The 25,608-nt window shown below is 46.2% G+C and overlaps 1 protein-coding gene across 3 annotated transcripts; it reads left to right on the forward strand.

The window, feature by feature from the left end:
• The first annotated feature begins 3,130 nt into the window (after window positions 1-3,130).
• LOC141955877 (L-threonine 3-dehydrogenase, mitochondrial) lies at window positions 3,131-16,972 on the forward strand. Of its 3 annotated transcripts, none has more exons than XM_074895471.1 (10): window positions 3,131-3,215; window positions 5,221-5,329; window positions 8,826-9,027; window positions 9,381-9,423; window positions 10,850-10,920; window positions 11,677-11,826; window positions 11,916-12,088; window positions 12,898-12,988; window positions 13,456-13,725; window positions 13,963-16,972. In XM_074895471.1, the coding sequence occupies exons 3-10, from the start codon at window positions 8,844-8,846 to the stop codon at window positions 14,100-14,102; spliced, it is 1,122 nt and encodes a 373-aa protein (XP_074751572.1). In that variant the 5' UTR covers window positions 3,131-3,215; window positions 5,221-5,329; window positions 8,826-8,843; the 3' UTR covers window positions 14,103-16,972. The 3 variants fall into 3 exon arrangements, with proteins under 3 accessions (XP_074751572.1, XP_074751574.1, XP_074751573.1); XM_074895472.1 differs by lacking the exon at window positions 3,131-3,215 and adding an exon at window positions 4,145-4,380; XM_074895473.1 differs by lacking the exon at window positions 5,221-5,329 and having other exon boundaries at window positions 3,134-3,215.
• The last annotated feature ends 8,636 nt before the right edge of the window (window positions 16,973-25,608 follow it).

A 25,608-nucleotide genomic window follows, 5' to 3' on the forward strand; every position in this document is an offset into this window, starting at 1 on the left:
TTATGAATTTCACCCCTTGGCAGGCAGGTCGGGGATTGTTATGCAACACCTTAGCTACATATAATTAGAGGGCACTAAATTATATAGGAAAGAGGCACCAATCTTACCTGAGTTTGAAAAGCATACCGGTGAGTTTGCGGAGGAGGAAAACATTATTCTCGAGTGACTGTAGATACATGGAATGTGAAGATACCACCTCTGGTGCAGAAAGTCCTTCAGCTGTAGATCACGGAGGTCTGTGAGAGTGTTGTGGGGAAAGAGCTGCTGTTAGAGACAAAAAAAGCTGGACTAGGATGATCTCTGTTTGATTTGCTGTGGTTGCTTTTATGTTCTTAGTTCAGTTCACTGAGCGGTGAGCAGTACCTGCCTCACCACAGCAAGGAGCAGATGGGGACCTCACAGAGCTTTTCAAACTGACTACTCGTTATAAAAATGCTGTTTTTCAAGGCCATTTATTATAAGCCGAACACTGAGGCATAAGGAAGCTAAATGCAGTAATTACATTTGTATGGGTCCTTCCTGTTGGCTGTACCCACTTGATTTTTATTCATACAATGGAGTCATTTTTGTGTGGTGTTGAGCTTATCTGCTTTTAAAAATGATTAGAGCTTGAGTCATGTTTACCCTCAAACACTTAGCAGTACTTACTTTTCTGTGTTTGAAGGTGCTCCCGAAGGCAAACCAACCTCCTCCTTTGACTTGGATTTTTGTCATGGATGGAGTGACACATTTCTTTTGTAAGAGAGAAGTAGCTATATGTTTATTGATATAAAACAGATTTAACAAAGTTTGACAGTAAACGCAACGATGGTTTATCAAGATTCGATGGCAAGGTTCACTTAATATTTACTGCGTAGAGGACAGGGTCAGAGAGACCCTTGCGTTGAGTCACCAGGTACAGAATGGACCCCCTTACTTTCTAAACTTCCCAGAAAGGAGTCTAGGCGCAGCTGGATCCACTCCCAGTCCCACACTTGGCCAATGGTTTACGTCTAAAGGATTATATGTGCACAATCATTTATATCACTTAGGATTTCAAAGTTGAGCATGCTGTTAATCACTTAGCGAGACTCCATTGTGGCAAGGACTCTCTCAACCTCGAGCAGTAACCTTGAGAGGTGTCCCTACTCAAGGGGAAATCCTGGCATGTAGCCTGCTGCCGTGCAGGAGAGCTCAACAGGCCCTGGGCTCTCCACTATTTATGGAGTAAGATCATTGACTTACAGTCATATTTACTTACCGACTACAGGTGTTAGTTTCTTCCAAGTTTGGGTTGAGTCAGACACTGACCAGCACTGTGGTTAGGTGGGCAGATTGTTCAAATAAACCGTTGGCTATTGTGTTGTTATCTGTCTCCCCCAAATCCATTTGGAGTCGCATGAGGCCATCATGACCAGACATATCCATTACAATCACCACCAGTGGGAAATACAGGACAGGCTGGGAGAATGGGGGGACCACACTGCCACAATGTCACCTTTAAACATATCTTTTTGAAACATCACCTATCTTTTTGGAAGGTTGTTGTATTTCACGGCATTTCGGGGATTAGTCTTCCCATCATTTGGGGATTAGTGTTTCCATCTTGCCTAATTTCTGCCCATAAACATGTCTTAAACTGTTATAGTGGGGAAGGGGGGAGATAAAACACCTTCCAGCTTTCGCTTTTCTGTCTTCATGTAGAAAGGCAAATGTCTAATCCTTTATTTATTTCTGAAGTCTTGCCATCAGTGTTCTGCCATTAATTATCACAAAGGATAGTTACCATGTTCTTAGAGGACATTCCCCTTCTAACTTCTTCATGATGGAGCTCCTGATTTTTTATTTTTTTTTTTTAATACTCAAAAGCCTTTCTGGCATTTTAACTCTAATAAATGAACTTACTCTTGAACATCTGTATGAATTCCTGCTTGGAGGTAGAAGAATTTTCCATCTGCACGCTGATCATCGAAGACTCTTATTCCTAAGTACACAAACCCTGCAGAACATGTCCATTTGCTACACCCTCCTCAACAGCTGTTGAATTGAAAGGTTTTCTTTGGCAAAATATGCAGGTTGCTGGTCCTTCCTCTCGCCCCGTGGGATCATCAACAGCAGCACTCATCCTGCTCAAGGAGTTGAGCAACAGGCTGCCCAATCCCCAAGAGAAGTTGCTTCACCGTTATCTTGAATTAGTCCTGCCCTTCCCGCAGCCACACAGGCTTTGCGCCGTTCTTACCTCGCAGCCCAACGGAGGATGCTTTGCTCTTAGAAATGACATTGAGGTGCTGGCGTGTCCAAAGAAGAGCAACGGAGCTGGTGCAGGGTCTGGAGCACAAGTCTTGTGAGGAGCAACTGAGGGAACTGGGGGGGTTTAGTCTGGAGAAAAGGAGGCTCAGGGGAGATCTTATTGCCCTCTACAGCTACCTGAAAGGAGGGTGCAGAGAGGGAGGTGTTGGTCTCTTCTCGCAAGTAACAAGCGATAGGATGAGAGGAAACGGCCTCAAGTTGCGCCAGGGGAGGTTTAGATTGGATATTGGGAAAAAATTCTTCCCCCAAAGGGTTGTTGAGGGTTGGAACAGGCTGCCCAGGGTTGATTCCCCATCCCTGGAGGGGTTTAACAGACGTGTAGACGTGGCGCTTAGGGACAGGGTTTAGTGGTGGCCTCGGCAATGTTTACAGTTGGACTTGATGATCTTGAGGGTCTTTTCCAACCTAAACGATCCTGAGAGTCTAAATACTATTTTCGGTGGCATTTGCAAAGGGGCCACCAACGGCTCCCCTGGCCTCAGACCCCGGCACCGCCGCACGTCCCCAGTTTCTCTCCGCAGTCGTGGCCTCAGCCAGCGCCGTGACGTCGCCCCGCTGGCCGCTGACCTCACGTCTCGGGGCACCTCCAGGATCTGCGCTGCCCCGCTGCCCCCCCGGTGCCACCGCGCCCAAGGAGGCCCCGTCCATTGCTCCCCCCGGCCTGCGGGAGGGCCGCTCCCCTCACCCCACAGACGCGCCGCCGGGGGCACGGCGTCACGTTTGCGTGACTCTGACGTCACGGCTGCGTGGCTATGGCGTCACACCGCCCCCCCCCCCTTCCTCCCTGCCCCGTCAATCTCCTCCCAGGCGGGCGGTGACGGCCTGGCCCCAGCCCCGCCCCCCCGCAGCCTCTGTGGGCGCGGCGCCGGGCGAGCGGCACCGGGAGCCGGCGGCGGGCAGCGGCGGGAGCTCGGCGGGGGCCGCGGGTGAGCGCGGGGCCGGGCCGCGGGGGGCTGCGGGGGGCCGCCGGGGGCTGCGGGGCCGCCCCGCCCGGCTCCGCTCCCCGGCCCGTGGCCGAATGAATGAGGCGGGGGATGGGTTCGGACGCTGCCGCCCATCGGCCGCTCGGCTGAGGGGGCGCCGCTTCCCGCCCTCCATCGCCTCATCTCCGGGGGTGGCGGGGGGGAGGACCGGGGCCTGCCGGCGGAGGGAGCCGCCTTCCCCCCGCCGCCTCGGCGGCTCCTCCCGGGGCGGCGGCGGCGGGGTGGATGCGAGCGGCGCGTTGGGCTTCGAGCCTTTCCTCGGCCCTTTCCCTCACCAGAGACCTGGGCTGAGCTTAGAGATCTTCGTGCGCCTAACTCACTCCGGCCTAATTCGCTCCAGCCTCTTTGCTTCATTTCTAGAGGCCCGGCGTAAAGTAGATCTTTCCTTATCCGCTCCAGGAGCGTCACGCTGTTCGGTAGCATGGCTATAATCTGACTCCTTTTTATTTTTTTCTTTTTTTTTTTCTTTTTTTGGTTGCTGAGGTCAGATTTCCACTCGTCCCCTCGGCGTTTCAGGCTGACGTCTTTTCTTGGCGGGCTTTGCGACCGGGCCAGCGTCGTGCGTCACCTCTGACAAACGAGCCGCAGCGGTTGTGCGTGCGTGTGTGTGTGTCTCAAGGTTATTTTAGCAGAAATTCGCCAACAGCTGCCAGTTGGAGGGAACAGCGACAGCCCGGCCACCCCTCTGCCCTGCCCTGGCACATCCACCATGTCAGGGGACACAGGGAGGGACACCGAGTCCCCTTACCCCAGCTTGGGGCTCTCCAAAATTCCAGAAGGGAACATGTGATGGCTTTGGTCTGTCCAGCCATCCCGGCTGCCTTCATTGTTGGGTGAGCTGAGAGTATCCCCTAGTTGTTGCAGCTCGAGCGCTCCCAAATGCAGTGATCCGATGGACTTTCCAGTTGGCAGCAGTTGGGTGCCAGGGAGTGAGGCTTTCCCGTGGGACACAGGCAAGGTGGCATGTGCTTCGTCTTCTGGATGCCTGAGGCGGGCAGTAACTTTCCACTCGAGCTCTTAATACAGTTGGAAAAAAGTAGAGGAGCTTGCCAGTGCGTAAACCCTTCTTCAGGTCTGAAGCAGAAACTCTGTGGTTTTGGAGGCAAACGTGAGTTGAGAACGATAGCTTGGAGTTTAGTGCGTTGGTGTCGCCCACATGCCCGAGGATGTTGGCTGTTTTGAAAGTACTAGTGGTTGGGAGTCTGTGAGATCCTGTGCCCTAGGGAATATCTTGACTTTTCTTTGGAAGAAGCAAGTTTTGGATGACTTTGGGTAGTCGTGTGGAGGAGCATCCCGTGGCATCTCGGCAGCCCCCAGAAATGCTGTGGGAGATTTGGGGTTTGGTTCTGACCTCTCCTTCCTCCCTCTTTCCCATTTTCTTTGAAACTTACTGTTGTGGGATTTTTCCAGAGCAAACCCATGAGTTTCTTATCTTTCTTATCACCGTAATGTTCTATTAATAACTAATACATAAGAAACAACTAGGTTCTATAAACATGTTTTTGTCTTTTATATGAGCAACAGGTGCTTGCTGCTTATATATCACTTTGGAAATCTTGCAAAGGAACAGCAGCTGGCAGTTAACTTGTTAAATGCCATTTTATGAGTCTTTTTTTTCCCTTCTTTTCCCTCTCCCCATTCTTTAATCTTTTTACAAAACTCAGAAATTTCCTGCTATCCAAGGGAGATTTTTTTGCTTTACATTTGAACATGACTTTACACTAATCCTTTGCACTACAACCAGTTAGTTTAAAACCCGTCCTTCAGAGACGACTCTAGGTTGTATGGTTCTGTTAATTAAAGCTGGTTGCGTAGCTTCAGAGTGTTCTGCCTATCACAAAGTTACAGACATTTCAAAATCAAGCAAATGTGAACAAAGTGATATCCCTGGCTGCTGCTGCTCTCACGCGCACGCTTTTTTTTTTTTTTTTTTTTTTTTTTTTTTAAGGTGTGGGACAACTACTTTCTGGCAGGTTTTGATTGGCTTTCAAAAGAGGCAGTGTCCTATAAATTGCCATCTCAGCTCTGCTTCTGCTTTATCACCAGCTGAGGGACAGGTGAGTACAGAAGAGGAAAAAAATCCAGCCTGCATTGCTTAATCCTTGAAATTAGCATTGGTTGTTAATTTAAATTAGTGGGGTGGGGGAAATAACTTCCATGTTTTGGGATAAAACTTCTTCATTTTACTTCATCTAGAAAACCAACCAGCTAGTTTGTAATATCAGTTTGGGTCGATGAGTAAAACCAGTGACTGGGAAACTAGTCTTCCGGAAGGTAATATGGGGGGGGAATTGAAATATTTTTTTTTTTCTCTCCAGTTCCTAATGGTGTGGAGGTTTTCCTCTTTGGGTTAGTAAGAAGGAGAAACCTACCAAAAAACTGAAGGTTTTTTACATCAGTTAAATGAATACTTTTTGTCTTTATAGCTGTTCATAACTCCTTGAAGTTGTTTAAAATGAAAAACTCTGACCTAGCAGAATAACCTTTTCTGTCCAAGTTGCTTTTGTGAGTTAATGACTGTGTTGGGGCTATGTTTATCTCATCGTTGGTTTGGGGAAGTGTTTTTAAGGCGTACTATTAATTTCTTTACATATCTGTACATTTGTTGGCCACTTTGGAATTGTAATAGTTAGTTACACCATTTTTCCCCCTCTGCTTCATATCAGAAATAAATGCATGTTACAGGTGGGATTTTTGCATGCAGCTGAGCTACTCAGTGAGCTAGAGGTTTTTCAGTGTCTGGTATAAAATGTGTTTACTGTTCTTTTTAGTCAGACTAGACTTGCAAGGAATTTCTCAGCTTAAGCCTGTGTGGTTTCACTCCCGGTGTGTGTGGAGAAACCAGTCCAGTAGGTGGGAAACCAATTTGATCCTAGCATGGCGTTTTTAGTAGCAACTAACTTTAGTTTGTACTTTCTTTATAGAACTCAAAATGCCTTTTCAGGTACTTTAAAGGGGAAATTTTCTGCAACAGAGAGCGGTGAGTCTCTCTGAGTGCTGTAAGAGTTGTTTATTATCCCATTCTGAAACAAGAAGGGATTATCATGGCTCTTCAAGGGGCTAACACTGTTCTTTAACACTCTTAGATTGGTTTCCTAGGGAGAAACAGGTTTTATGAGATTGAATTTTCTGGATATGTCAGCCTGCTGCCTTCTTCCCCTGCACACTAACTATTTTTGCACTTATTGGCTCATTTCAAGTAAGCTTGACAGGGACTGAGCCTCAAAAATAGCAAGAACATGTCTGTTTTGTGGAGGTGGGCTTGCAGGGGAGGAAAATCTCATTAGTGCCTTGGCTGAGTGTCAGAGATTGGTTGTGGTTGGCGGGGACCTCAGGAATTAATTTGTCCAACCTCCAGCTCAAGCAGGGCCACCCAGAGCCGCCTGCCCAGGTCCGTGTCCAGATGGCTGTTGAAGATCTCCAAGGATGGAGACTCCACCACCTCCCTGGGCAACCTGTGCCAGTGCTCGGGCACCCTCACAGTAGAAAAGTGTTTCCTGATGTTCGGAGGGACCCTCCTGTGTTTCAGTGTGTGCCTGTGGCCTCTGGTCCTGGCACTGGGCACTGCTGGAAAGAGCCTGGCTCTGTCCTCTTTAGGTATTTATATACATTAATATATGTGTATATTTATATTAATGTGTGTGTATATATATACACATTAATATATACAAATAAAACACCCTCCCTTCAGATATTTATATACATTAATAAAATCCTCCCCCCCGAGCCTTCTCTTCTGCAGGCAAAACAGTCCCACCGCCCTCAGCCCTTCCTCAGAGCAGAGATGCTCCAGTCCCTTCACCATCTTGGTGGCTCATCAGCACTATAAGCTAATTGTACTCATCAACACTAGAGAATCAAGATAGGAGAAAGATGCCATAACCTCTTAGATAGCAATTAGTTACCTCTGAGATTGAGTCCTCAGGAAATGGGGCTTCTTCACTTCCAGTGCTGAAGGAAGAGCTTGTTTGCTGGAGTTTTGTGGGTGGAGTTAGATGTAGGTTTATAGGTTTGGTGTATAATGAGGAATTGCAAGAGACTTGTGCAAAGCGTAGGGAAGATGGAGCGATTGCTTCTGTGGCACTGGCAGGAGAGACACTAACAGATCAAACCTGTAATCAGGGAGACTGATTCCTCTAATGGGTTTGTGGCTGTGAGGTGCAGCAGGGCCTTGGCTGATTCATCAGGATACTAATTTACCATGCTTCTCAAGGGAATAAACGAGTGAGCAAACGATCTAAGGGGCAGGGAGGAGGAAATAAATGCATCTTGGAATAAGTCTCTCCGAGCAGTTTAAATGTGAAAAATACACTTTTTAATAATGCGCTTTTTTGGGGGGGAGGTATCTCATTAAGCATATGATTAGATAGTTTAGCAAGTCTTCTGTATTTAAATAGCAGGAGTCCGTAAAGTATCAGAAAATTCTTGTGTGTTACCATAAGTGAAAGGAACACCCACTTTAATTACTTGTTTGCTTTTCTATGTGCACTAGAATTGGCAGAGCTGGAATTCATCTGCAGCAATTAGCTGCTGTAATTTCTTGCCGTGGCCTTCCTTCTCCCCGACTCTCCTTTTTATAATATATGCCACAAGAGCACATATCAGGAAGGAGTTGACAGGGTAATCTCAAACAAGCTCGTTTGAAATATGTTTTCATCTAGGAATTTACTTTAGCACTTTGGAAAAGAGAGTTAAAAGTTGTTCGAAGGGGGATAAGGAAGAATTGAAGTGATCGTGCCGTAAGAACTGTATTTGAAAGAAGTAAACTGGAACCTCAGAAAAGACCAGTTGTGGATGCATGTGTTATTTATTTGGGGTACATTCTTCTCTATTTCCTTCCCCAGTAAGAAAGATCTGGAGAGAAAGAAAACCAAACTTGGATGTAGCTCAGGGTAACTTAGGGATATTTTTGCAATGTGTTATTATGAGCAAATCTTCTGGTCTTTTTTCTTTTTTTTTTTCTTTTTTTTTTTGTGTGTGTGTGTGAGTGAAATAATTGGGACGTTTTCATGAGTCCTGGGTAAATACTGCTTCTCCTTTGTTTGCTTCCTGGGTACTGTCCATCATGCGTGTTAGGTTTGAGCAAAGCTGTGCTCTTTAAAGAGATTTACTGCTGCCTCTGGCTTAGCTGGATCTTGCTGATGCAACACTTCAGAAAGTTGGCTTATTCATGGCAGTCTACAAAACTTTTAACTCAAAAGTACCTACAGTGAAGCTGTGTAATCGTAGCAGAATTGTTGAATTCTGTATTTGTTGTCTTTTGTGCTTGAAATCCTGGTTTCTAGTGACTGTTTTAAAAAGGCTTAAAGTTGAACTAAATTCTCACTGTTTGTTATACTAGACTCTGTGCTGGGCTGTGGATATTTTCTTGAGCTTACTTTGGTGAATATCTTACCTCTGCTCAAGTTACCTCACAGCCTGCTTCTCAGTTGTCAGCCAGGACTTGGATTGCATCACACTTCTCTGAAACCCTTTGGAGTTTTCTAAGGGAGTGTTTAAAATGTTTAATACGGTTGGGTCACTTGTGATTAATTGTTCCTCTTGTCCTGACAGCACATTTGAAGGAGGAAGATGCCAATTGTCAAAACCGTGAGCAGAGCTGTCAGCCAGCTGCTCCAGAGCTCTGGTTGTGGATGTGGGATTTCCATCGTGCCTGTTCGCTGCATCGGGGTCTCGCCCCGCCAGGTGGCCTCTGATGCCAGCTTCCACTCGGTTTCTTTTTCTGAGTCCGATCACCCTCGGGTGCTAATTACAGGTCAGCATTCCTCATAACTGTATTCCTGCTCCAGCTTCTCAGTCGAGTCTCCCATTTCCTTCCTCTCTCCCTGGTGAGCAGAATACAGGAAACAAATACTTAAAATACTACGGAATTGTGATGATCTTTCCCATATGGGGATAAGATCAGAGTTCCATGTGAACTTCCCTACTATTTTTATTCTGGAAAACTACTAAACCCAGTTCATTGAGTTTTCCTTGAGAAAAATAGAACAGCTTTCTGACTGGCTGAGAAAAACAGTACTCGTTTCTGATGTGATGCATATGACAATGGAATCTGTATTTTGATATCAATTTTTCTCTGATTTTTGTCTCTTGTGCGTTGCCTTTTAGGTGGTCTTGGTCAGCTTGGAGTGGGACTTGCTAAGCTTCTGAGGTATGTCCTGCTTCTCTGACTTACTGTTAGTGATGAGTTCAAGCTTTAGCCATCATTTCTAGAAGCATTAAGTTTCTGGAAAGTCTTTTGTAGCAGGATCCTAGTGACGACTACACATTCTTTTTTGTCTCTTAGTTTTGGGAATATCTTTAAATTTTCACCATCTTTTTATTTTTTACTCCTGTCCTTGGTTTGGGTTGACTGACGTACTTTCTGTGTGTACATTGGTCACGATTCCCAAAATAGCATGATTTTATGTAAGAGACTAGCCGCTGAGTTCAGTTTGCTTCCAGTTAAATGAAAGTCCACAGAGAGTAGACAGTTTTCCTTTTATCTTCTTTTTCTAGCCAAATAAGGCTGGATTTGAGTGCTGGATTAGAGAGACAAAGGCTGTGATTTTATGCAGGTACTACAGGAGAGAAAAAAGTACAAACATCCACCTTGAAAAAAAGTACATAGTCCTTTGCTAACTCCCCAGCTGTTGGGCTTTGCAACTGCTGACTTTTATCTCTCTGATAATTTCAGTTAAGTAACTTCAGGAATAAGGTGCCCTTTTTAGTAAAGTACGAACAAAAATGAAGATTAGGATACAAGATCTCAAAGTTTTTATGATTTGATGAAAGATGATCTGATGTAGCAGAAGGAGCAACTGAAAATATACGTCTTCTGGCTCTTTCTGTTCCCCTGCCTCACATACACAGTTGCCTTATTTTTTTTCCCATGGTATCTTTTCGAGAAATGTAAAATGTTCTGAGAATTCTCCCTGGTCCATATCATTGTCCATTTCCACGCCTGCTCAGCTCCAGAGTATCATTTGCCCGTAGACAGTGTTTGTTGCAGAGGATTTGCACTATGACCAGAATTGGGTAAACTCACTGCATTCAACACTGTGCTGCAATTTGAATGTTTTTTACCATTTCTATGATATATTTAAAAATCATCCAAATAATGGAAGGCTGGAATGTACTCCAGTGCCATCAGACTTGTTCTCTGTGATTGCTTTGTGCGGATTATAAAAGCACAAGGCAGAGATTACTCAGTATTTACTTTGTTGATATAAAAGTAGCTGCAGTTACCGCATGCCCAGTGGCTTTTTGTTGTCTGCAGGCGGGTAGATTATCTTTGGGTAAAATTTTCAGAACAAAGAAGGTAGGAAGGTCTCTCTTCTCAATGTATTTTCATTTTCTAAAAGATTTCTCTGTCCTTTGCAGTCTTTCACTGCTACTAGAAGCAGTTCGCTAATTTTCTAAGATGCTATCTTGACATTTAAAGGATTGGTGGGGTTTTTTTAGTGCACTAACTGGTTTCATTGTGGAAATTATTGTCTTTCTAATATTGCTGCAGCAAAACAAAAAAGTAGCATGGCAATTTATGAATTATCTCAAAGACTGTTGACTCACTGTACCATGTGGGTATTTTTACACAGAAAACGCTTTGGAAAGAACAACGTGATCTTGTCTGACATTAGAAAGCCTGCGGATAATGTTTTTTATAGTGGTAAGTGACTGCAGAAGCATACGGGAAAAAAAAAAAGTCTTGATTTTTACCTCTGATGTTGATAGACTAATTACCAAAGTCTAAATGATAAGTGGATTAAACTGAACAAACCACGGTTCAAAACTTCTGGATAATACCTTCCTGCTTTGAAATCTTGCCAAGACATTAATTTCTTCTGCCTATTATTCCCTTTTTCTCAACATTTTTCTTTGCGTTTTTTCACTGTTGCTTTGCCACTTCGTTGACCAGAATAACTGCTTCAGTCAAGTTGAGCTTGGCTGCTGTTCCCTCCAAAAGAACAAATGCATCTATTTTTTTACAGCAGGAGCACAAGTTGGAAATTAAATTTGTGCTTTGTTTTTCCATGCTCAGGCAATTTTTATGACGAGATAGATGTAGAGTAGGATTTTTGGATTCTTTTGTTTTCATTAGAAACTTGCATAAGTTTTTCTTTGTCATTGCTGTTTGGTGATGGTATTTGAGTAGTGTACACTAGATGTTCCCTGTTTTTATGCTGTTGACTGGATAAAACAGGAGTTCTTGCATCAGTCTGTTGAGGTAAAGGTAGAAGTTTCCCTTAATTTCTCCTGCTCATTTACTAATTTATTTAGCACTGCTGTTAGGTGTGCATTCTGCCGTGCAGTCAAATCCCGAATAGAGGTATGATCGAGAAGCAGCAATTTGAGTTTCATGTAGAACTTTTCTTTACATCCATTCTCTTGGCATTCAATTCCCTGCTGGTTCCATTTCTTCTAGGTCCTTTTATCTACGCGGATATCTTGGACTACAAGAATTTACGTGAGATAGTGGTGAATAATCGGATAACTTGGCTGTTCCACTATAGTGCTTTGCTCAGTGCTGTTGGAGAAGCAAACGTGCCTTTGGCCAGAGCTGTAAATATTACCGGTATGTGACGAGGTTTTCAGGTTCATGACTCCTGCAGAAGCTTGAGAAAGTGCAGTGTATGTTCTGATAAATCCCGTTGTTTGTTCCAGGTTTACACAATGTTCTGGATATTGCTGCTGAGCATAATTTGAGACTTTTTGTTCCAAGCACTATTGGAGCCTTTGGACCCACCTCTCCTCGAGATCCAACTCCTGATCTCTGCATTCAGAGACCAAGGACAATCTATGGAGTCTCCAAGGTCCACGCTGAGCTCATGGGAGAAGTGAGAATTTTTTATTTTATTTATTTCATGAAAGTTCTGGGAGGACTTCACTGCTTTTGTAAAATCCTTCATTGCAGTTGTCTTTTCCCCATTCTTTCCTTCCTGCAGGCTTTAGTACTTGGTAGTAGTCTGAGGCAGCTCTTAAGGACAGATATCTTTTGACTTTTGTTGAAAAAAGTACAAAAACCTGGAAGCTGGCAAACATCTAACTTTCAGTATCATTTCTTTCCCTGCTTCTTTTGACTTTGGCCTCTCTGCCTCATCTGCCAATATGAGTGGCATTGCATAAATGACAGTGTACAAAGCCTTGCGAAAGCGTGTTAGACAAGGATGATATTTGCCCCTTCCCCTCTGAAAAAGAGATTCTAAAGTCAAAGCCATGGGAGCCTGTACATGCACAACTTCTCTTTTGGCTTTGCACTTCTTTATAAACCGATCAGTTAAAACTGATATTTTTACATACAGTTACTTCACACTTGAAATTTATGACAGACAGTGGCCGGCCTGAAGACTATTAGCTTGAAATGTCTCACAAACTTAGAAATCTTCAGTTTCTGAACCCAAGATGGAGACCCTATGTTAGAAGCCAATCCATATCACAAACCCATATCTACTGATGAGGATGTGAACTAGAAAAGGACAAGCAGGTAGATCAGGTGCCTGGCAGGGAACGGAGACTGTTGAGTAGTTCCTTTGCTTTCATCCCCATGATGGGATGTTTATCCTGTGGCAGATTTTTCCTGTGAAATCAGGGAGTTGTGTGGCATAGTCTTGATGTGTAAAGCTATGTTTCTCTCCTCTCTCTGTAGTACTACCACTACCGGTATGGCCTGGACTTCCGCTGCCTGAGGTATCCAGGAATTATATCTGCTGACTCTCAGCCTGGTGGGGGAACAACTGGTAAGTGATTTGTGCGTGGTATTGCAGGCAAGAACAGAAAAAACATGAGCCAATACAGTAATTTTTATTGTGCTTTTAGAAATTTAATCTGTGGCAGTACAGACCATCAGTTTCAACAGTGTTAGAACAGTGCTTTTATCCACTCCAGCCTAGGGCATAATTTCGTTGTCTTTGCCTTTAAACAGCATCTGAGAGATTGTGGATTAGTTACACTCATTGAGACCATTTCCTTTAAAAATATTTTGTAATATTTTTGTTATTTCTGTCTTGCTGCAATGTGCAAGTGCTAGAATAGCATGAGGATAGTTCAGAATGACTTACACTCCTGTTGTACGGCGTAAATAATACACAGTTCTGCTGCTAGATTTTAGATAGGAGGCTTCGGGGCTGATCTGAGGGTTGTTGACTGTCGTGAAGGGAATGGATTGAAGCAGATGAGTACACACATCCGTTGTTCTTTCCTGCAGATTACGCTGTCCAGATTTTCCATGATGCCATAAAGACTGGCAAATTTCAGTGCAACCTAAAGCCAGACACCCGTCTCCCTATGATGTATATTGATGACTGTCTGAAAGCGACTCTGGAGGTGATGGAGGCCCCTGCAGAGGCACTGAGCATGAGGACATACAACATCAGTGCCATGAGCTTCACTCCCGAAGAGCTGGCACAAGAGGTGCAGAAGCATGTTCCTGAGCTCCTGGTGACCTACAATGTGGATGAAGTCAGGCAGGCCATAGGTTAGTATCAGCTTTGTTGGCAGCGGGTAAGAAAAAGCCATTCGGTCGCTGTATGTTAAGGGCAAAACAGAGTTTCTTTTCTTTTCAGGCACTTGCAAATTGCTCCTGTGCAATTCAAGTCTTACAGTTTGAAACTCAGCTTTAGTAGTTCAAAGGGCTGGTGATGATACGTCTTGAAGTTTAAAGAAGTTTGTCTTAAACCTTGTTCTCCTTGTTTCTTCTCTCTTTTTGCTGCAGCTGACAGCTGGCCGATGAACTTTGATGACAGGAACGCCCGGAGGGACTGGGGCTGGAAACATGATTATGATCTCCCTGAGTTGGTGACTACGATGTTTAGTTTCCTTGGGTCTGACTCCAGGATTGCTCAAGCTAACTGAAATACTTTATAAGATGTTTCCAGATTTCCACAGAGGACCAGGAAGAAATGGCTAAATTACTTTATAATTTTCTGAGTCTTAGAGCATGTCAATTATTAATTTTCATAAGTAGCAATAGAGTTGGGCAGAAACATACTGTAGCTGGAATGTACTATTAGATAAACAACATCATCTGGTACTGTCTCCAAGCACAGCACTGATGACAAACACAGAGTTCTTGAACTTTCACACTTAAACAGCTAGAAAAAAAAAAAGATGGGGGGGGGGGGGGGAAAAAAAAAAAGGCACTTACTCCTGGCTGATGACTCTCCAATCATTCCTGCTGCCTGCCTCTTCTTTGGTAAACAACATGGGACAATATTGTCAAACCTGCTGTTTCGGGCATATCCCGCAAAGTTAACGTTAGGTTTTTCATTTTCCTGGTGGAGGATGTTAGATAGTAGTAAGATATGATCCTTCCTACTCTTTGCTTACAAAAGAGAGATCAGAAGAGCTCCTTCATGTTTCCAAATTGCAGGGGTCGTTGCAATTCTAGTTTGAAATCAAACTTTGGTCGATAGTTTCTATTTATATATATATATATAGCTGTATAAACATACACTTTTCTATATGTATGGCATACAAAGTGGCATTATTCTTATAATGCTTATAAATGTGAAGGGGAATAGGACTTGAATTCTCATTATGCTTTAAAAAAACAGGGTTTACAAGCTAAGCTTTGTCCTGTTCTTTGAAAGTGCTGCTGCCTTCAGTTTAACCTCGGAGGCAGATCTGAAATCCGACGAGCTGTTACGTGTATGTGAATCTGGGGTGTATTTCAAGAAGGCAATGCCCAGGTATGGGTTTTGTTGTTAATTAGCACTACTTTTGGTGTGATCCCAGTTGTTTGCCGTGCTAGCACGATGACATACTGCCTGGAGCAAGTGTTAAAGGTGGGCTGATGATGGAGCCTTACGGTAGAGTCAGGTCAGCCTTTGAAATCTGTTCGTGTTCACTACATTTTCCACGTGCACTGTAAGTGCATTTGTAGAAGCTATTTATGTGTAACTGTCACATGCTTTTAATCTTTAGAGAGGGATCCAGAAACTGAAACCATCTTCTGGCTGCAGTTAAGGGCCGTTCTGCTCGTTGAGTTTCACGCACAGGAGATTCTGGGATTAACAAGGGAGTCTTAATAGATGCACGCAAGGAATGTGTTTGGAAGCTACTTAGGAGGTTTTGAGAAATGACAAATTGGAGAGACAGGAAAGCAGTTTTGGGTAAAATACCAGTTTCCGTGGATGTGAATCTGAGCCATCAGCTACTGTAGCTGTAGCATGCCTTGAGAAAGAGCATCTGGGAACTTTGGATTTTATTTTTTTTCAAAGAAAAAAATATCTTTCATTTTCAAAATGACTGAAAATTCCCTATATGAAGCTCTGCCTCCTTATAGTCTTGTATACTCCAATAGCGTGTGTAGGTAAACACGTTCAAGTATGATTTTTTTTGTTGTTGTTGTTTTACCTACGACTTGTTTGCTATGTTTTCTGTGGCAATGCTTTGGTAGTTGTGAGTCTATTACACTCTCTGTAACCCTGCAGTGTTTCCTCAGTAAGTGGATAACTGACATGACCAGATTTCTGTCTCTTTGTGAAGGAGTCTACATGCTGCAGGGAATATGTTTTCTCATGAAAGTAACCTTCAAGTGAAGATTCTGTGGTGAAACGCAGTTATTTTAAACATTTGTTAAACTTGTATCTCTTGTTTTTGTATGTATCTTATTGTTTCATCTCTTGGCAAAGTATGTGTTTCCCAAGTATTTAAGCTCAAAATCCTCTAAGGTCGTGGCCTCTTATTGAAGCTTTTTTTTTTATATATTGTTTATGTCTCTGAAAAAACAAGTTTTTAAACTTGGGCCGCTGTTGCAACTATCACGTTGTTCAAGTGTAATATTTGGCCCAATGGGCCAGCAAAGTTGGCCCTCCATTTATACTCGACAAGGAAAGACTGGCTCAGGTTTTGTCCTCTGTCCTGCCAAAACAGGATTATCTCCTAGGAAACTGTTACACTGAGTTGTCAGATGAAGGGCTTTGATATGAGCGGAAATGTCCTTTTCAGTCTTTCATAATCCAGTTCCTGGGGACTCCTCACTGCCTCCGTTCCACGAGACATGTAAAATAGAGTTGTTGACGTGTCTCACTCCATTTCTTTACTTCACTCAAAGTCAAGGTGGGCTCTACTCCCCTCACCCTTCTTGAGAGCTCCACTTAACACTCACAAGAGTGAAGAGCAAGAATGTTCTTTCTTCTGAAACACGCTGTCCTTGGTTGTGGCATTGCACAAGAGCTTCAGATAAGGTGTTACAGTGAAGGTGAAATTCAAACCTTTGGCATTGTGTTCAAAAGTTTCTTTTTTTTCTTCCCTGAAAAAAGTCTCTGACTTCGTTTAGGAGCAGCCATTGAAGAAGCCTCTATTTTGCAAAATCTGAAATAAACCATATTGCAATAGAGAGTGGTTTGGAGGTAACAATGTGGTGATAATCAGGGACTGATGAGATATGTCGACAAGGTCTGAGACCTGTTTGAAATTCTGGTTTTCAACCTGTGACCAATGATGCATGTATTTTTTTTCTATATCTTCCCCATTAACTTCTGTTGTAACTGTGTTACAGTGTTTTCTGTATTAAACCAATTTGATATGTTACGAGATGTCTCACTTTCGCTACCAGTTTGAAGTTTGACTTCTGGGCAGAGACTTCTCTCGTGACATTTGAGCATTTTCGCTGTTGCATTACCTATTCAGGAAAAACAAAAACAAGTTGTTAAGAATATTTTTTCAACTATTCTAAGTTGTGGATGATACCACCTCTAATAAAATCCTATGCAGATGTATCCTTGTTTTGTCATCCTTACGTAGAGGTGTAAGAGCAGTGATGAAGGATGCTGCTTAGTGCTGAAGCCCTTCCTTCAGCCACAGAAGTGAGGCGTGACTTGAGGCACAGAGAAGGAGACAGCCCCCGCAGTGACTCTCAAACACTCGTAGGTATGTTTAACTTTCTGCTGACTGTTCCAGAGCCTCTAGGCAGGTGGACGGGCTGTGCTTCTAGATGGCAGCTGTCCAAAAAGTGCAAGGTTTCAAATATTCCTCTGTCCCTCCTAACTTTCTTAGCCCTTTCTGATGTTGAGAAGCCGGTTGGTCTCTCTTCAGCTGTTTCTGTCTCTCTTTACACCTGTGCAGCTTTGAAAGGGCAAGAAAAGAGCAATGGTTTGCTGAGGGAGGAGTTTTAAAAAAAAACACATGCCAAGAATTTATATGGCTCTTGTCTCTGCTTCTGTGCAGACACAAACCTTGACTCCAGCTGTGTTGGAATAACACTGGTGGGTGGAAGAAGTTGGTGCAGACATGAGTGAGGATGAGTGTGCTCCTCACAACTTACCGTGGGCCTGCCCTGCCTCGTTAGCAGATGAATAAACACTCCCTTCAGGTTAAACGAGGCCTTGCCCTCCTCCTACGCCCTAACTTTCTAATGATGAGAACTTCTTGTGGAGGAAGCATTCCCCTTGACCACAATTTCATGACTAATGCAGGTGTTCTGTTTCTTGCCGAACAGGTGAGGGTGGTACAGCTCTCTCCTCTTTCCAGTTACTTCACTTTGATAATTAGTTACACACGCTCAGTCTGGTGTCTGTAAGTGCTGCAGGTGACAGTGCTTCACCCAAAGCTGCTGTAGCTGAGGAGAGGATTGCCATTACCCATCACAGCCTACAGGCCCTGCAAAAACAACTGTTACATTTTTCTCCCTTTCCCTCCATGCTCTTCTTCAAAGATTTTAACCCTGTAACAGAATCACAGGATGGTTTGGGTTGGAAGGAACCTTAAAGATCATATAGTTCCAACCCCCTGCCATGGGCAGGGCTACCTTCCACCAGCCCAGGTTGCCCAAAGCCCCGTCCAACCTGGCCTTGAACCCTTCCAGGGAGGGGGCAGCCACAGCTTCTCTGGGCAGCCTGTGCCAGGGCCTCACCCCCCTCACAGGGAACAATTTCTGCCTTAGATCTCATCTAAATCTACTCTCTGTCAGTTTAAAACTGTTACCCATTGTCCTATCACTGCAAACCCTTATAAAAAGTCTCCCCATCTTTCCTGCAGCCCCTTTTAGCCCTGGGGGGCCGCTCTAAGGTCTCCCCAGAGCCTTCTCTTCTCCAGCTGAAGCCCCCAGCTCTCAGCCTGTCTTCACATAAGGGGGGGTGCTCCAACCCCTGATCATCTTTGTGGCCTCCTTTGGCCCTGCTCGAGCAGGTCTCTGTCCTGCTGTTGGTGCCCCAGAGCTGGACCCAGCCCTGCAGGGGGGTCTCACAGAGCGGAGCAGAGGGGGAGAATCCCCCCCCTCCCCCTGCTGCCCACCCTGCTCTGGGTGCAGCCCAGCACACGGGTGGCTCTCTGGGCTGTGAGTGCACATTGCTGGTCACAGTCAGTTTTCCATCCACTAACACCCCCAAGTCCTTCTCCTTGGGGCTGCTCTCAGGCCACGCATCCCCCAGCCTGTGTTTGTGCTTGGGATTGCCCCGACCCATGGGCAGGACCTTGCCCTTGGCCTTGTTGAACTTCACGAGGTTCACACAGTCCCACCTCTCCAGCCTGTCCAGGTCCCTCTGGGTGGCACATCCCTTCCCTCCAGCGTGTCCCCGCACCACACAGCTTGGGGTCACCCACAAACCTGCTGAGGGTGCCTCCATCCCACTGTCCATGTCGCTGACAAAGATGTTAAACAGCGCCGGTCCCAACACCCACCCCTGAGGAACACCACTCATGCAGCAAACCCAAAAGCCTCCTAATGTTTTTGCTTTTAATTCTCAGATTTACTTCTTGCTGCTTTGCCTTGGAGTCAGCACTTGGTTTCCCTGTCCTCACTTTGCTGTTCCCATGTCAGAGGGAACGCAGAGAGCTGCAGCGATGCTGACACCGTGGTTATCGGTAGGCGTACGCTAAAAAGCTTTAAAGGAAGGAGCTCTGCTCTTTCTCACGGTGTGAGTGCTGATGGAGTGTGCTTGTTCAGCTTCGCCTAGGTTTTGAAGTCGGTCCTGAGCTATGTGCCTCTGTAGTAATGCTCTATTAATATCCAGACTGATGAATTTGAAACAGGGCCAGGGGAAAGGGTCTTTCACTCACGCTGAAAGTCACTGCCCGTGCCTGGGATAGAAATGTGAATCCTGTCTGCATCTGGGTCCTATTGCAGTGATTAATTCCTAAGATGTTAAAGTTAATTCCTTCGTTTAAGCCTGTACAGCTGCAGCTGCTTTCTGCTCTTGGCTGCTTAAGACATCAGAGAAAGGTGCAGAAGAGGAGGAACCTTCTTCCCTCAGTGAAACAGCGGGTCGGCTGGAGGGGATTAACCTCTGTGCTTTTGGAAAACCCCTCCTTTTGCTCCTCCGGAGGCAGACAGGCTCCAACACACCCTTTGTGGGGAGCTCTGTGTGTCTCCAGGGAAGAGAAGTCAAGCCGGGGGAGAGGAGAGCACCAGGGTTAGCCAGAGGGCAGGAGCTGGGGGCTCTGGGACTGGGATGCCCACCTTGCAGCCCCCACTCACAACACCCCATGTTTCAGGCAGCGTTGAGGGCTTCCCTTACACCCTCGAGGCAGGTTGGTTCTATTTTAGGCGAACATTAGCTGGCATTGCAAAACCTTTGCCCTTCTCCCAGAGGCTCGGGCCAGGCGAGTGCTCTTCAGGCTATTTTCAGCTTCATACCATAATTGTATGTGATCCGAAATCCACCGCGGGGCTGAGCGCCTGTGGCACGCTGGGGCCGAGGGGGGCTGCAGGGAGGATGGACTCGTGTCTACCTGCTGGGTAGAAATGTCACAAGAACTGTTGCTGTCCTTCCTGGGTGCTTCGTTTATATCGCATGGGCATGGCTGTGATGATGCCTACTTCTGCAAGCCAGGGCCAGCTTCGGGAATAAAACTGGGTGTTTAAAGATGACCAGAACTTCCATAGAGCAGCTAAGAGAGTTGGCATGTGCGCTGGATTTGCCAGCAGAGACAGGATTCAAAAGACATATGTGCCAGAGAAGGGCAACGGAGCTGGGGCAGGGTCTGGAGCACAGGTCTGCTGGGGAGCGGCTGGGGGAACTGGGGGGGTTCAGTCTGGAGAAGAGGAGGCTGAGGGGAGACCTCCTGGCCCTCTGCAACTCCCTGCCAGGAGGGGGCAGAGAGGGGGGATGAGTCTCTGGAGCCAAGGCCCCAGCGCCAGGCCCCGAGGGAATGGCCTCAAGCTGCCCAGGGCAGGGTCAGGCTGGCTCTGAGGAAGGATTTCTGTGCAGAAGGGGCTGTTGGGCGTTGGAATGGGCTGCCCAGGGCAGGGGGGAGTCCCCGGGATCCCTGGAGGGGTTGAAGAGTCGGGCTGAGCCAGCGCTGAGGGATCTGGGGGAGTTGGGAACGGTCAGGGTGAGGTTCATGGTGGGACTGGAGGAGCTTCAAGGGCTTTTCCAACCAAGATGATTCTGGGATTCTGTGCTTCACCAGCAGCATTGCGGAACACAAATTTGAAGCAGGCATTGCTCAGACAGAAAGGAAATTTGCTTCCTGCACCCGATACTGCAGTTGGGAGCAGTTTAGGATGTTTTCCTTCAAGCTGGCAGTGATCTGTGTATTTTTGAGGAATCAAGCCAACCGTTCGATAAAATTGAGATCCAGTTCGGTTCTGGAGTGGTTGTCCAGTACAACCATCATCCACCCTGACTCAGGGTTAGCTTCTATGTGTTTGATATGTTCCAGTAGATGTATGTTCTAAAATCCTCTGAGGAGCAAACTGAAAGTCCTAAGAAGGTGCAGTGTACAAGTTAGCATTCAGCTTTGAGGGGATTTAATCATCTTGTCAAAAAGTATGAATGGCCGAGTGCCATCTACACACTGTGCTGCCCTCTCCCCCTCTCTCAGATGGGTCCCCACAGCAGAAAAGATCTGAAGTGCAGGATAATATTTCCTCTCGAGCCGGTGAAGCCAAGTCCTACAAACCATTCAGTATTTCCAGTCTACTTCCCTCTCCCTCTGGCCATCCTGTAGAACGTGGTCCCACCTCATTTATCGCTCATCCTTCTGATGGAGGTGTGAGATACTCCAGCCAGTCTGGGGCCCACAAAGATCTCCCTGGTTGCTGCTGCAGATGCTCACTGCTAAGCGTTTTTCTAGCTGAAAGTGCCAACCTTACAAAAAAAAAAAAAAAAAGAAGTGCTGGTTTCAGTGACATTTCATGTGGAAAATATATAGATCTCCTATAAATGGCATTTTTTTAAAGTGAAGTCAGAAACTTCCCGTATAGAAGTAGAACAGGGCATTCAGTTTTATTTTTCCAGAGCAGCCTTTTATCCTGACATGTGTTTCACCTCAGAGGATTTCAGACAGTGAGAAATTCCACTGTTTTCCTGATCCAGAAGGCATTTCCCCAGCACAGAAATGCTAATTTCTCTAGCTGCCACGTCTTTCCAGGCTGCTTGGGCAGACCTCATCTGAGCACCAGGATAAGCAGAAACCCCTCACAGATGTCAGTGTTTGAAGGTCTTATTTCTTTGTATTATTGTAGTCACTTTGTTCTTTAAATACAGAGCAATCCCCATACCACTGTGCAGATACAGGCTGGAAAGATCTTTCTGGTCGTGGATTTTTTAAAATTCTTTAAATTCTGGTAGATTTTTAAATTCTTACTGTGTGATGGGAGGTGGACAGATGGAAGAGGAAAGGAAAACAGGCTTGGAGTCACGGTTGGAGGCAGATAGACCTGGATGGTTTGAAGACATATGTGTATGTCTCCTCAGCTCTTCTGGAGGTTTGTGTAAAGCTGAATGGAAAACCGCTGCAGGGGGGGTTATTTCTTAGCACAGACGTAACCTCAGGTTTCTCAGAGGAGCAAATGGGACCCTTCACGTGAGTTGGCTCCCAGCCGGAGCGCTGGTTGGGGATGTCCTTGGATCCATGGCTTTGACTGACAATTTTTGCCACTGTCCTGAGGCAGACAGGGTCCAAATCCCTGTCAGTTTGGGCGTGAAGTTTGGGGTGGGAAGAGATTTGAGGCTGGGAGGAACAGCACAGCTTTACCCAAACTACAGCTGATGCCTGTTCTCCTTATGTTACCTGCCCACCTTGTCCCTGGGAATAGGTCAGCGATTAGCCCAGAGCAAGACCCATCCCCAGCAGGCATTTTTAATGCAGCGACCCTGTTTTGGAGGGCAAACAAATCTAATATATGGCTGCAGCAAAACTGTGCCAGCCAGCCAGGGCCCAGGCTGAAATGCTGGGGTTTCAACCCCAAGTTAAGGCTGACATCTGGGTGATTCCCCCAGCCCTTCCCAAAGGGGGGTGAGTTTCCCTTTAGGCTCCCCCCCAGGGTGGGCCGGCCTGGCAGACAGAGCCATTGGGTCAGTGAGCCCCAGGGGTCCCGCAGTGAGTAACCCAAGGTCAGGTGTCCACTGAGGGATCACAGCTGGGACCCCTGGCAGGAGGGGCAGTGTCTGTGTGTGAGGGGGATGCCCTGTGCAGAGTTCCCTGTTGGGGAAGGACCTCCCGCCTCCCTGGGACTGGGCTCCAGTCAGGTCTGGCTTTTGTAAACGTGGGCTGTGTAGAGATTCAGTGTGTGGCTTCCTCGGTCTCATGTGTTTGGCTTGTTGACCTGGTTGTCTCCCGTCCCTTCTATGGGAGACTGCATTTCACTGGTTATCCCACCCATTGCTGGTCGTGCGGTGTCGTTGTTGGGGTCAGTGGGATTGATGTTGATTATGTATGATCTGACTGACTTGTTTGTACCCCCAGTGCTCACCCATGTACTGACCCTTTTGTATCAAATACGATTTGGTCATTGGTTCATCTTTATGCTGGCTGTGTCCTTTATGCTAGGCCTGATAGCTGGCATAACGCAGGCTCTGCTCAGGTTAGTCCCACCTCATATGGGTGTCTCAGTGTCTGGCATGGGGAACCGAGAAGCAGGAGAAAGGGGATGTGGCACAGCAGTGTGGATTAGGATGTCCCCCTCCCCGGGCCCAACCCCAACAGGCTTGGCCAGCTCCAGCCTACCCTTTCCACCATGGTCCTGGGACTCTGCCATCCAGCCACGCTTGGGAAGAAGCATGAAGACGTTCTTGAATATTTTCCCATAATGAAATTATCTGTCCCCTGGCCCTCTTAAGTTCAACAGATGTGTCCTCCACCTTGCTGCTGGTTGCTCAGCACATCCTTGCCTTTGTTCCCAGCCCTGTGGGCCTCCTCAGCACCCTCCTCGTCCAGGGGAAAAGATTGGGCCCATGCTCCTGGCAGGATAAACACATCCCCAGGAATTTCCCTCCTCCAGTGAGGTCACAGCATGTTGCTGGATGGGAGGGATGACATTTAGATCAGTTCTCAATAGAGAAGGTTTTTGGCAGGGGACATCAGAGTGCAGCTCCAAGGACACCAGCGAGCCGATCATTTTTTGGCAAGAAAGGAGCATTGCTGCAAGGATGATCTCTCCTTACCCGTCTGATGCAATAGGTCCTTAATCTCTCCAGCCTTTCCGTAATGCCAGGGTAAAGACCCGTCATCAGCAGAGCTGTTGTGAAAGCAGCGTGTCAGAGGAGGGAAAGCAAAGTCCAGAGTTCATCTACTGACCATCCGCTTCCCCTTCAACCAGCGCTGTTGGTTCTTTCCATCTGAAGCCCAAGATTAATGAGATTTGGTGCATTTTTTAAAGCCCGACCTCCTAGAGTGTTGTGATTCTGAGAGACTCTAATATAAGGTTTAGAAACAATCCCTACCTTTCTAATCCTTATAATTTTAAGGAAAAAAAAATCTGAAAATATGAACTGCGTGAGCTCAAAAATCTGCAATTACTTTTAAAATGTGCAGAGTTTTAGTATTTTATTGGTATTTATGATCATTGTTTATATTTTTATTGTCTTGCTTAATTTAGACTCACAGTTTTTCACTATATGGCCACAGCAATATTCATACATTCCTTTGGTAAATACAAGAATTACACTGTTACTGCTCAGATATGGCTTGTCAACATTTCCTAAATGGTGATCAACTGCTGAAATGACATTTTCTGTAGAGTGTCTTATAGGGAGCTCATCACAAAGCGTCTGATTGTGTTTTGTTCCACAGAAACAGCACCCCAAGGATGCTCTTTCATGGTCTAAGTGGTTTATTGAGCTCCAGCACCAGGGAAGCTTGGTTTGGTATGGATTTGTGTCTTGCAGCTGATTGATGCGGGTGTCTAATAATGAAATAAAAAATGTTCCTTTTGCAAATAGATGTGCCCTCCTTCTGCCTCAGTCCATCCCCCTCATGGCCAGCCACACGTGTCCCTCCATGCTCTTCCCCATTGCATTTGCCTTTGGGGAATGCAAAAGGAGGAAATGTCAATAAAGGAGCAATTTCCCTTTCTTCATATTACTCCTTGTTTTATGTCATCTTTCCTCCTTCCACAGCTGCTTGTTTTTTCCCATGGTTATGTGGGGGTTAAGCGGGTTTGAAGTTCTGCCAGGGTCCAATAGATGTCACAGCTGGCCCTGTTGAAGCCAAATGCGCTTTGGGAACTGGGAATAACCCCAGTTCCTCCTACAATCTCTTCTCCACTTGAAGGCGATATGAAAGCTGACATGTATAACAAAACAAAAAAATCCCCAGTGGTAACAGCCACCTTTACCAGTACTGAGAGCAGCAGGAGGAGTCAACAAGGTGCAGATCCTGCTCATCCAAGCCCAGTACAGCTGATCATCTGGTTTCCCCAGCAGACCATGCAGCAGCCTCCCTGGAGGAGCTGCTACTGCTTCAAGTGTGCGGATGGGGACCAGAGGGGTTAGTATCCAGCATGTGGGTAGAAAGTGGACTCTGGCAAAATCTGAGCTCTTGCTGGGAGCCACAGGAGCCCGGTGCTCACTAGGGACTCAGCGTGGCCCCATCATCCCACTGCACTGCATGCCCAAACTTCCCTGCAGACATCAGCTCCGCGCGCCCGATGGCCAAGGTTCGGTCCTTGCTTTGGTGTGGCACCGCTTCTTTCAGCACTTGTCCGTGAATGTCTCCTCCTCCTTCAATGGCAGAGGACTTGCAAAGGATGACGCCAAGCAGAGGATAGGGTCTACCCAGAGGTTTGCTCAGCTGCTTTTTCTGTGGGCTGCCTGATGAGCTGCCAAGAAAACAGCAACACTTTTATTTCTTCATCCGGCTGACCCCCCAGTCTTGTGGTCTTCTTGCTGGATGGAAAAACTGCCCCGTCCATTGCACAAGAGCATCAGGGTCTCACACGAGACATGCCATAGATGATAGAGCAGATGTTTGAGCTGCTGCTGACCCGTGGCTGCCTGGGGATATTTGCTCTGTTGGCAGCGTGTCCCGGGATCAGTGCCAGGAGCAGATTTTCCACCTCCAGCCTCCCCGCCTGGCAACAGCGCTCGGCCATTTGCCCAGGGTAACACTGAACCTTTGGGAGAGAGGGGGGACAGGTTTCCCACCCGTCACCAGGCACGTATGCCTGCCAGTGACCCCTGTGGGTCCTCAC

Source organism: Athene noctua, chromosome 1 (assembly GCF_965140245.1).
Source record: "Athene noctua chromosome 1, bAthNoc1.hap1.1, whole genome shotgun sequence".
NCBI classification, from domain to species: domain Eukaryota; kingdom Metazoa; phylum Chordata; class Aves; order Strigiformes; family Strigidae; genus Athene; species Athene noctua.